The sequence below is a fragment of the Ambystoma mexicanum genome, chromosome 10, assembly GCF_040938575.1.
Source record: "Ambystoma mexicanum isolate Mex_15411 chromosome 10, UKY_AmexF1_1, whole genome shotgun sequence".
In the NCBI taxonomy this organism is placed as follows: domain Eukaryota; kingdom Metazoa; phylum Chordata; class Amphibia; order Caudata; family Ambystomatidae; genus Ambystoma; species Ambystoma mexicanum.
This window is the reverse complement of record NC_090932.1, coordinates 69,546,492-69,558,508: the sequence shown is the minus strand read 5'-3', so window position 1 is coordinate 69,558,508 and position 12,017 is coordinate 69,546,492. Positions and strand designations below refer to the sequence as shown.

The 12,017-nt window shown below is 45.7% G+C and overlaps 1 protein-coding gene across 4 annotated transcripts in view; it reads left to right on the top strand.

Moving 5' to 3' along the window:
• Nucleotides 1-12,017, top strand: part of RUBCN (rubicon autophagy regulator) — a 438,544-nt gene that overhangs the window by 325,564 nt on the left and 100,963 nt on the right. For all 4 annotated transcript variants that reach the window (XM_069617528.1, XM_069617527.1, XM_069617526.1 and 1 more), the window contains one exon: nucleotides 7,338-7,470. In XM_069617528.1, coding sequence (XP_069473629.1) covers nucleotides 7,338-7,470 — 133 coding nt within the window. The remainder of the gene's footprint in view (nucleotides 1-7,337; nucleotides 7,471-12,017) is intronic.

The window sequence follows — 12,017 nt, the reverse complement described above, 5'->3', positions numbered from 1 at the left end:
TATCCATATTCATTCTTCCCTCACTCTTCCTCGTCCTAGTGTAATTTGCCTGATAAACACAATTACTATGTATGAGGAAATTAGTGGAAGCAAGAGGAGAAAGGGGGGATGGGGGTATCTGAGTCCAACCTATGTGGATGGATGCTTCATGTCTAACATGATGGTGTGCATACCACATTCTCCCTAGATAGTCCTCGTCTCCCAGGGAGGGGGTCCCCACCCATGGGATCCTCCCACTGAGTATCACCGCCAGGCAGACTATCAGGTAGCGGCCTCACCTCCCTGCCCCCATGGGAATGGTTTCCCTACCAGGCAGAAGTGGCGACAAGGAGGGATTTGTCACATGGCTCAAATTCTTGACCTAGAAGTAATCCAGAAAAGAGCAACAAGCAGGACACCCATAGGGATGGGTTAAGCTGATAATACATGCGGGGGCGGTGGGGGGGTGCAGGGGGCTCTTCCCTGCCACATATATCAGAAGAAATGGGATAAAAGAAAAGGAAATCTAAGTTTTGGGATGCGCAGTGATCACATAGATCCTGTAAGAGCCCAACCAAGATTCCATAACAGCTCGGGCGGGGAGGAACTGGAAGGGGCATCTCTAAATGGTCTGATGATAGTAGCAATTCTGGTAGGAAAGCCATGACATCCCAAGAACAGGGATGAGGTGGGTAGCAGCATGCCACCATCTTCCGCAGCAGTCATCCGGAAGTCGGACACAGATCTGAGAAATGCACAGGTTCTCCCACTTGGGGGCTGGCCTAACCCAGCCCATCATTTGCATCGCAAAGTAGCGCACACAGGTTTTAGTGGCCAGCCAATCAGATGGCACTAACACCACAAGAAATACTGGCCCACCCCCACTGATGTAGGTTTGGAAGTCTAGATGACTTTAAAAAAAAGTCTTCACCAGTCTAAAATAGCCCATGTGGCTCAAGACGAGCCTACGTCATCAAAACGGCTTTCTTGGTCATGCCACATGGGCAAAGGGATGGCCCGAAGCAAAATGACTAGAAGCGGGCCTATAAAAAAAATGCATTAGTTATACAATGGCTACCATATTGGTGCATTGGGATGCAAAGGCGATAAGTGACTTCACCCGTGCTGTAGCCATCACTAAATTATAACTGCCAGAATCCTGCTCCAAAGCACAGATTTAGTTTGGAAAGATCACCCTGGGATCAAAATGGGGTGTTTACAAAGCACATACACCATGCCTCCACCATGGTAGCTCTATTAGCTACTAAGAGCATCACACCTAGAAAAGGGATTCGGTACAGGTCCCTCTGACCTTGTTAGCTTAGTAAAACCATTCAACTGAGTCAGTACACGACTCCTTTCTTAGTATAAGGCTGTACCACCTGAATTCAGGGTAACATAGACAGAGCCGCCATGCTTATTTTAGGAGGGTGAGAGGGCTGTAGAATTGGTGCAATGATATTGTAATACAAATGGTCCAAAGAAACACTATGCATTGTACAAAATAAATGGTTTATTTAAATACAAGTAGGCCCAGATAAATCTTGGGGGAAATTAATACGATCACATTATATATAACCACAATTATAAAAACACAGCACTATGCTTCAAGGTGCACAGACCAAAGCTTATAACCGTATTTGGTACACCTAACAGTAGTTCTATGCAAGTGAGCATCAATAGTTACTTTTGGATTACGTACAACAATATCATTTGTATCGTGACAATATATTTTTCTGAATAGTGGAACACTAATTCTAGGAACACTAAAAATCTTTAACTCTGATTCAGGATAACAGTTATTCTAGGGAGTTGGACCTTGGGGTGTAATATTCAATTACAGTTGCTTTTCACTTCACAGATTAAGGGAAGCAATAACTAACTTATTTTAGGATAACAAAGTTATACTCAAGGTAAGTAAAACCTATATACTTTTGTAAGGAGCTACCAGCAACCTAAATGTTAAGTATGACCTAGTCGGACTTATTCTGGACAGGCTAACAGCAAGTTGGGGAAAGCAAGACCCAATTGGGGACACTCATACAATTATCCTAACAGGAATAATAAAGTAAAACCAGCAGCATTACTTTTAGGAAGAGGGGAACCCAATTCACAGGTGAGTAAGTTAACCTATCTACTTTCTGTTAGAATGGCGAGACAGTTTCTAAGGAAAGTAAGACTTTGAGAATACTTATTTAAGAAGACACACCGCTTATTCAAGGGAAGTAAATCCTATATATACTTTTCAGAATGTCAAAACCTATCTAAGGTAAGTAATACATTTTTGTAACTATTCACTCTGACAGTTTAAAGTTACCAACTAACTCATTCACAAGTAAGTCAACTTTTCAACATTTGTTTTCCTTTTCAAGGCGGGCCCCTTAAAGTATCCAGCCCTTCCCAATCCCAAAGAGGCAGAAGAGGGACCCTATTGGTCTAGGGTCCAGCTGTAGGCAGGGTAAGGGAGGGCTCAATTGCAGGAAAAGTTCAAAGTTCCAGAGGAAGACTGTTCAAACAAATAAGTATTTTACTTTAGTTGGTTGAGGGTCCAAGGACTTCAGAGAAGACACCCTAGGAGGATTCCAGCAGTGGGCCTTGGTGAACTGGGCGAGTGACCTCCCAATCACAGAAATCACCCCAAAACTACACAGGAATCGCAAGAGACTTAAGGTAAGTAAATACCCAATCCAGCACAGTACCTCAGCAGAGAGGATTTTGCAGCAGGAGGACTTCAGGATCTGCAGCCAAAAACCAGGTTGTTGAATTCCTTCAAGAAGACAGAAGACAGGACACTGGAAGGACCTTTGCAGCAAGGATCACTGGGAAGGCTCCAGGCAAGGTTTTCCTCGCGGCTGGATGTGGCTCTGTGGATTTGGCCCCCTTTTTCAGTAGCACACAAAAAGACAGAATATCACTGGTCGGATTCCCGTTGTTTGCAAGGTCCAGCATTCTGGTGAGGGGACTTTTCAGAATGGAATCGTGCCTCTGGAGATTTCCGGCAGGGTGTCCATGAGGTTTCAGCGAGATTCAGAATTCGCAAGACTGTGCACCGCACAATTGCTCGAGTATTGGGGTATTGCAGCCCTGCAATGTCGCAGCACGACGTGGGATGGCTCAAAATGCAGGTCGTCTTGACTTTAGTGAGTCTCACCAGGATCGGGGTCGTCGTTTTCGGAGTCCCCAGGTCGATTGGAAGGAAGGGTAACAGCAGGCTCTGGTTACACAGCAGGCTCTCCGGTCACTGGAAATGGTTTCAGCCACAAATTGTTAGTCTTCCTCTTCGATTTTGGTTCCAGTGATAGACTACCTCTTCAGCTTCCAGTATCTGACTTTTATGCAGGAACCTAGCCAATCAAACAGCCTTGCAACATTCAAACTTGGGGGCAGGGGGGTGGGGGGGTTAGTAATCCTTTCAGGACAGCCAGCTTTCCATTTTGAACTGGATTCTCACACTCGTGCTGAAAGACAAAGGGTGGGCAATCCACAGGACTCATACCGGAGATAAAAACTACACAATGTAATTTCCTGCCTTGGAGGTCATGGGGAAGGAACAAGAAAGGACAGGAAATGCTAAAATGGCAAAAAAAAGAAGACTGAGGCCGTTTTGGTAAAATGAGCATCCATCGGTGCCATTAGCTGTGCAAATAGCCTGCGGTAAAGGTGCAGCGAATTAATGGAAAGGTTCACTGCCACCAGCCATTCAAGTTATGTTTGTCCTTGTAACGTGAATGTTCCATTTAAAATGAGAAAGGGGATACTCTATTTCTCCCCAGCACTCCACATAAGCTGGGGTGTGCTAGTCTCACCTAATAAAATGTAAAAGGGATCCAAAGATCCGTTCTACCCCTGGGAACTGTAGTTAGGTATTTTATTTATTTCTATAGCGCACCAGGCCCAGGGGCAACCGGGCGCTTAACTTAGTTACAAGAAGATGAAAGCATGACAAGGCAATGTGACAGAGTATTACAGGAAGATTTACAAAATTTACAAAATATACATTCAAACGAATATCGATAAGGCAGTGATTTACAGGATAGTTAATAAGGGATGCAGAGTAGGTCAAGGTGCAAGTAGGGCAGTAAGCTGGTGTTAGCAGTCTTGGGCGGATAGCCAAGCTTTGGTAAGGTATTTGAATTTCAGGAAGGAAGGTTCTGCTCTAAGGTCATTGGGGAGTGAGTTCCAAAGTTTGGCTGCCAGGATGGGGAAGCTGGTTCCACCAGATCTTTGGAGATTAAAACGCGGGATGTCAAGGCAGTTGGCTTGGGCCGCTCTGCGAGGTCTGGTGGAATTGTGGAAAGAGAATCTGTTTGCCAGGTAGCGAGGGGCTTGGTTGTGGAGGCATTTGTGTGTGAGAGCCAAGGACTTCAAGGAGATGCGATGTGGGATAGAGAGCCAGTGCAGGTTGCGCCTGGTGTCAGATATATGCTGGCGCCTAGGAATGTTAAGGGCCGCTCTGATCGCATTGTTTTGGACAATTTGTAGCTTGTTTAAGTTGCGGAGATTAGTACCTAGATAGAGGGCATTACAGTAGTCGACCTTGGATAGTACAAGGGTCCTGGCCAAGGTTACGCAGTTGGCAGTGGTTAGGAACGGGCGACAGGCGGTGATGAGCTTGCAAGTATGCGCTGCTGCAGATGAGACTGCGTTGGATTGTCTAGTCAAGGATAGGGTTGAGTCGATGTAAATCCCTAGGGTTTTCGTGTCCTTAGCAATCGGGATGGTGTTCCCATCAATGGTGAAACACTTGAAGGCAGGGTCAAGTTTAGTGAGTTTTTGTGGAGAACCAAGAATGAGGAGCTCTGTCTTTTCATCATTTAGGCAGAGGCCGTGTTGGGCCATCCACGCTTGGATGACCTGGTAGATGGCGTTGATGGCAAGGGAGTCAGTTGTGTAGTCTCCTGTGATGGGGATTAGTATCTGTGTGTCGTCAGCGTAATTGGTATACGTGATGCCCAAATGGTCCAAAATATCAAAAAGGGGTTTGGTAAACACGTTATATAACGTGGGCGAGACACAGGACCCTTGAGGCACACCACAAGAGACCGGAGCGGGTGGTGCGGCCGCAAGTGGGGAGAACACGCGCATTGATCTATTATCCAGGAAGGATCTGATCCAAGTGGCGGCATTTTCTGAGAAGTGTGCGGCTGATTTGAGGTGATGGCAGAGAATTTTGTGATTGACAAGATCAAAAGCAGCAGAGAGGTCCAGGAGAAGTAATAACGCCAGTTTGCCTTTGTCTTTGAGATCTTCGATCTGCGTTTTTAAATCAATAAGGGCGGTCTCAGTGCCATGGCGAGGCCGGAAGCCTGATTGCCTGAGTCCCAGAAGTTTATTTGATTCAAGGTATTCCTGAATTTGTAGGTAGGCCGCGCGGTCAAGGATTTTTAGTAAAAAAGGTACAGTGGTAATTGGTCTGTAGTTTGTGGGTATGCTGGGATCCAGGGTAGGTTTTTTCAGAAGCGGGATGACCCATGCATCCTTAAGATTGTCCGGTACAATCCCAGAGCTAAAGGAGGAGTTGATGAGCGTAGTGATGAATGGTGCTAGGTCGTGAGCAGCTTCCTTAATAATAGGTGCAGGACAAAGGTCACCCTGACAATTGGACGGTTTAAGGCTAGTGATAATCTTTTCCACTTCGAGAATGGAGAGTGGAGAGAAGCTAAAAGGAGTCAGAGAGTCTGTGATAGAGAGGTTTATGGTAGGTATAGGGATCTGTAGAGGGTTGGATTGAAGGCTAGATTGTTTGTTGTTGATTTTAATTTGGAGAGTGGCAATCTTACCTAGGAGAGCTTCTTGGATTTTGGAGCACCAGGTGCTATCTTTGGTACATGTGTCAGGTGGAGTAACAGGAGTTTCAAGTTCTTTTAGGATTTTAAACAATTCTTTGGTGTTAGATTTGGCTTGCTCGATGCGTTTGTTATATGTGTCTTTTTTTGCCTGGAATATAGCTTCCTTGTAGTTAAGGGTGGCCAGGAGTACGCGTGATTTGTTAGCTAGAGAGTGATTGCTTCTCCAGTGGGATTCTGCAATTCGTTTTTCTTTGCGTAGTGCTCTGAGATGGGGTGTAAACCAAGAGTTTAGGTGGGCTCGAGGTTTAGATTTTCTCAGTTTCGAGGGTGCAATGGTGTCTAAGGCTGTAAGCATGGCCCGGTTGAATGTGTCGACCAGGGCCGTAGGGTCAGAGCATGAGGGATCCCGAACATTGAGAGCTGGAAGGAGGAGGGGGAGGAGTCTATCGCAGGTAATGTTGCGTTTGTTACGGGTGGCCATAGCCGGGGCAATGTTGTGAGGGAGGCTGATAGGTTTGGACTCAATATTGAATGTAATTAAGTTGTGGTCTGTCCAGGCGCACTGTTGGTTAGAGGTGATGTTGATGGGACAGTTGAGGGCGGCTAGCCAGTCAAGGGTTCTGCCCTTGTTGTGGGTAGGTTGGTTTAGGAACTGAGTGAATCCAGCATTAGTGAGGATGTTGTCAATAGACGAAGCAGCAGTGTCCTTGGGGTCGTGGAGGCCTAAGTTGAAATCCCCCAGTATCATGACCTGGGAGATAGCTTTGGTGTTGTGTGTGAAGATGTTGGAGAGGTCCTCCGCGAAGTTCTCACGGTTAGCCAGATAAAGTTAAAAGGGGAGCCCCTAGGGAAACCCAGCAACAATAGGCACTTATTGCCAAAAGGTTGTCAGAGGATAACTTTTAAAAGACACTACGGAGAGTCTTAAAAATTACACCCATAAAAGGAATAAACTGTTCTGTGAGTGTGGAAAAAGGTTCCCACTAAGAGGTATACCGAAAAATAATCCACCAGTAAAAGCAAAAAGTTCTGGGGTTGACACAGGTCAGGAAGACTCATCATTGCTATGAAAATCTAACCTAACAGACAAAGTCAATAAACTAAGGCAGGCAGCAGAAGGTTAGGGAGACGATGCTAAGAGTGCCCCATGTTGACGTTTTCACACCTGGACAGTGTCTGCGTTACAGGCTGTTGCCAGCTGTATACCAAGTTTTGAGACTATCAAAAGCATATTAGTGATTGTAGCTTAACTCTGGCATTAAGCAAGATATCCAAACATATTCACGGATTGTGAGCTAAAGGATGTTGAGGTATTGCTTTCCTCTGTACCGGTCTCCTATATTTTGAAAAATGTGAATTTCACACTGTTAAAGGCATTGGCAGAACCAAATACATTGGTCATATTTATTATATAAGTAGCAAGTTAGTATCCACACAAGGGTTTAATTAGGTAGTGTAGTTGGTATCTCTTGCCTATGCTAAAATTGATTGTTTTCTCAAGGTTTTGAGCATTGCCTTTTGTTGCCTTTTCTCACATGTTTTTCTTATTCTATCTTGAATTGTATTCAGCTGTCACACTTTCCTGCATTCAAACTCAGCCGAGGCTGTGGCCATGGGCCTGTTGAGACAGTTTGAGGGGATGCAGCTCCCAGCGGCTTCTGAGCTGGATTGGCTTGTCCCAGAGCACGATGCCCCCCAGAAGGTAAAGTGGCCTTGCGTTTGAAAGAGGGTGGGAGAAAAGCCAAGTTGTACACAGGGATTTTTATTTTTCATTTTTGGCAACCGTCCCTCCTTTCACACCCACTGCAAGAGCTGAACTTTGTGCGCTCGTTGTACTTGAGGAAAAGGGTGTCCCTTTTAACTGTTCCAGAAATGTTCAGGATTGGTTAGGAAAGAGGTGGCTTTTCACAAGTCTGGTTTTGCTTCCCACCCTTAGGATTAAAAAATCGTATATTTGTTCATACTGTTGTAAGCCAGTGGCGGGTGAGCCTGCATGAAAACCGAAGTGTGATATATTGGGAGAGTTGGGCTGTTATCAATTTCAAGTGAAAATGGGTTTATTCAATTATCATTAGTTGTATGTGTTGGGAAAGAGTTTCTTTTTTTCTATTTTCCGTCCACAGCCTCCTATGAAACCCCATTCATTTTGCTTTGTTTTTTATCCCGTCCTGATTTTTGTTTTTGAAGGGAAATGAAGCTGTTCTGGGGAAACGGTTTCTCTTTTTCATTCTTGTACTTTGTAACATTGCACACATCACCGTACAGTGCAGTGCAATGGGGACACTTTTGTGTCACCCTAGCTTTTTACACGTGGGATTGTTTTTAGTTACTTTTATGTGCACCTAAAGGCACGCTAGTGGCAGCAGATATGTTTACCATTTTTGAGTTATTTCTTGTGTGCTCATTCATGTTTACCGCGTATGGCTACTAAATGGGTTTAGGTCCCTACAATGGCTGTGCTACAAGATGTTCACTTGTTTTTTGTCCATATTGTAGTTTGGCCTCCTTCCTCCCTTGCCAGGTCAGGAAATCCTATATGTGATCATGCATTTGCCCAGGAAAGCTCCTTTTCTGCCTGCCTGTTTTACTACCCAACTACACATCGGTGGGGCATGAGTGAAACCAATAGTTGTCCGATTGGACAACTGCTGGCTTTTGAATAGTGCAGATCCTTACCATTGGGGGGCTTGGACTTGCTTCCAGACTGGACTTTGGATAAGAGGACGACTCCTGCAGCCATTTCTTCAGATCAGCGTTGGAGCCAAGAAAACTAAGTTGCACCCAGATCTTTGGTGGTCACCAGCTTCTGATAATAGTCACCTTTCCTGCTAATGTTGGCGTCCCAGCCTCAAAGAATCCTGTCCTGGAGAAGCTTCTTCAACCGCGACTGGAAGTACGCCTTCTGTCGTCTGTGTGATGCCCATCGCTGGCACTCTCCCCCTCCTATTCTGTGAAATGCCCGGAAGAGGCCTGCATCAGTGAATCTTGCATTTCTCCATCGCCAGGGGTTGCAGCTTGGATCTGGACCCGACCCGAAGAATCCGTGTCTGCTCCTGGGCACCTCTTACCGGAACAAACAGTGGGAAATCTAACCTCCAGCAAATCCCTCCCACCCTAATCCTTTACCCCCCGACCCCCTGTCCCCTGTCAACCCATCCGGTCATCTGGATAACATTGAGAACCAGTCTCTTTATATCCTAACTTTCCATTCCACTGCCTGGGTAGTACCTTCTGAAAGAGAAGAACACATTTTACTTTGTTGCATCCTTTCTTTTGAACAATCGCCAACACAAGTCACTTACCTGCTACATATACATTCTGGGGAGAAGCATTGTGGCTCCTGTGACTTTTGGGCACAAGGCAGCACTCTTCTTAGGAAATGGACTGTTTAAGTTACCGAAAATCACTTGTGACTGGGTTCCATCTTTACTGCACCACTTTACCTACCTCCTGTGCTGGTTTACGTCATTGAATGAATTTTAAGAACCTATGGTGAATGTAGAGATGTTTATAATCATAAAAACAAACTGCCAATCACACAATTAAAAACTTCCGAGCTGTTAACGCACTGAGCATTAAAAGAAAATACCCGACCTGGGGCTGAGAGCAGTCGGCATACACATGCATTGTGACAGAGCGTGAACAACGTAACTGCATACTAGTCCCTTATTAACTCCCTCCCTCCCTCTCCTCCCCTTCCCCAACGGCAATAACATGTTGAAGCATCTGGGCTTGTAGTGAGCACACTTCCCACAAGATAACTGTCTCCCTTTGAGCTGCCACCTTATGCGGCCAAGCTGCGCTGTTGTGTCCCATGACTATCCCACATGCCCCTCACAAGTGCTCTGGGGCTGCTTGTACCTGCTATGTGCCTTACTCCTCCAGCATCAAGCGCTGCAATTTACTGGCCTTTCAGCTCTGTTTTACCCTAAGAGCGCAAGCCACTCCATGTCTATGTGCGTGGGGGATTCTATCTCGTAAATTTCATAACCTTTGTCCAACCACTCTGTCTTCTTGGGAAGGGTACTCCATTTCCATTGCCACTTTAAGCACACCTGTGCTGCCAACAGTAAGTTCCATGGCATGTGAGGGAGCAGTGAATAGTCCTCTGCTCTATCCCAAATGGAAATGAAAAATGGCATGAGAGTTCTGGTGATCCCTTCTATAGCATGCACCCAGCCGAGAACTCTTTCCAATAAAGTTGTGCCTTTGGGCAGCCCCACCATTGATGCCAGTAGTCGCTCATGGTGGCACAGCCCCTCCAATTAGGTCTAACCCCAGGTGCATTTGTGATGACCTCTGCGGGGTTAGGTGCCAGTGGAACAGCAATCTGCTGTTGTGCATCTTATACTGCACCGCTATCGTGGAGGACCACACTAGATGGTAGACTACACCTCTGCCTCCCCCTGCAGCCACAAGTCAGCCTCCCACAGTGCCTGCGTGTGTTGTGTGGGTAGGTGGCCTCTATTTAGTAGTGATGGATATAGCCATATAGCCGTGGGTATACAGTCTTTTCATCCCCCTTTGTTCCCAAATGCGAGTCCAGAACTTGCTACAGGAGGGCTCGCGGCCGCTGTAGCTGCCCCTTCAAAGCTGGTCTAACACGCCTTGGGTTGTAAATACAAAAGTTGTGGTATATCACCCGAGTGCAGGGCTTGCTCTAACTGTAATTGCTCCTCTTACTCCCAATTGTAATTGGTTATTTATAATGCGCTTAATACTCAGAGGTTTCTAAGCGCGGACCCGGGGATCGAACCTGTGTTGCTCCGCATCGTCTTGATTCCTAGACCAGTGCATTGCCCCTCAGCTATCCTCCCGAGAATTCTCCCTTAGTCAACATAATCCCCTTTTCCCACATTTTCCCTGCACTGTTTAAGCTGGCCCCATACAGTGATTGGAAGCGGTTGGGGGGGTCAACCAATAAATCCCTAATTGGTGGGACCAAATGCAACTGAGTGGGGAGGGCCATGATTTTACCCCTGCTGTGCCTGGACTAGGGGTGTCACGGTATTAGTTTTATGACGGTACGATAACCTTCTTGCCAAATGACGGTATATCATGGTTATCACGGTATAGCAGGTGGAGTTGACTAACCTTAACAAATATTTTCTAAAAGGTCATAAATTGTCAGATTTATCATCACAAACAAAACCAGACACCCAGGGACAGAATTGGGGTTTTCAACATACTTTCCACTGAAATGCCACCCCTTGCTTCCACCAAACACAAACACACGTGTGGAGAGGAGGAGGGGGGGGGGGAAGCCCTGTGGCGACTGGCAAAGCAAACTGAATTGCTTTTCTTAAGTGGTAATTTAGGCTCAGGCCAAAAGGTGTTAAGTAATCACAGACATGTTACCCTTTGGTATGGCAGCAGGGAATACCCACAAAGATTAGTGAATTTCGCAGTGTGACTTATTATATGTAAATTCAATGATAGAACCAGGGAAATCCCCCATTATCATATGTTTAGAGAACATTATCCATTATAAATATATAAACCCCAAAGCCGCCAACCCAAAGTAAACCCTTTTCCTTCTTGACACTGTATCTATTCTTCCTATTGCTAACATATTGATTTTGTGTCAGGCACGTGTGGTTTATGGAATGGCATTAAGAACTGCTCCAACTGAAACTACTTGGCAGATGGCACATCCAACAGTGCAAGACCAAGACTGCGCAGCACTTGCTTACTGCAGCCTTTCCAAATCAGATTGAAAAGCACACTAAACGGTATAACGGTATAAACAATGTGACGGTTATTATTGTTCAATTAAGTGGTTCACGGTATCTTTAACGGTATACCGTTATACCGTTACAGCCCTAGCCTGGACCCTTCCGCCACAAAGACCAAAAGACTGCAAGCACGAGGTGGGTCTGGCTCTTACAGGGCAGCTTTTTCTTGTGGGACCCACAGCCTTTCTCCCATTGTTACAGACGGAAATAAGCTGTTTTCTAGTGCTACCCATGGTTTTTCCCCATTTTTCTCTCAGGTGGCCCAGTAACATTCGTATAGGTCACCAGTCGACCCTTATCCTTTGAGAGGATCAACGACTTGTGTGTTATTCTAGGCCTCTGATCTGTCCGTAGGAATGAGGAGTTCTTTTTTCATCTCATCTCCAGGTGGAAAGCTGCCAGGATCGCAACTGACAATGATTGGAATAGGAATGTTAACCTTGGTAAAACGTTCATTTTTATGGTCGTAAACCTGCCTGACCAGGATAGGGAGTGCTTTTGACCACCTTTTTAA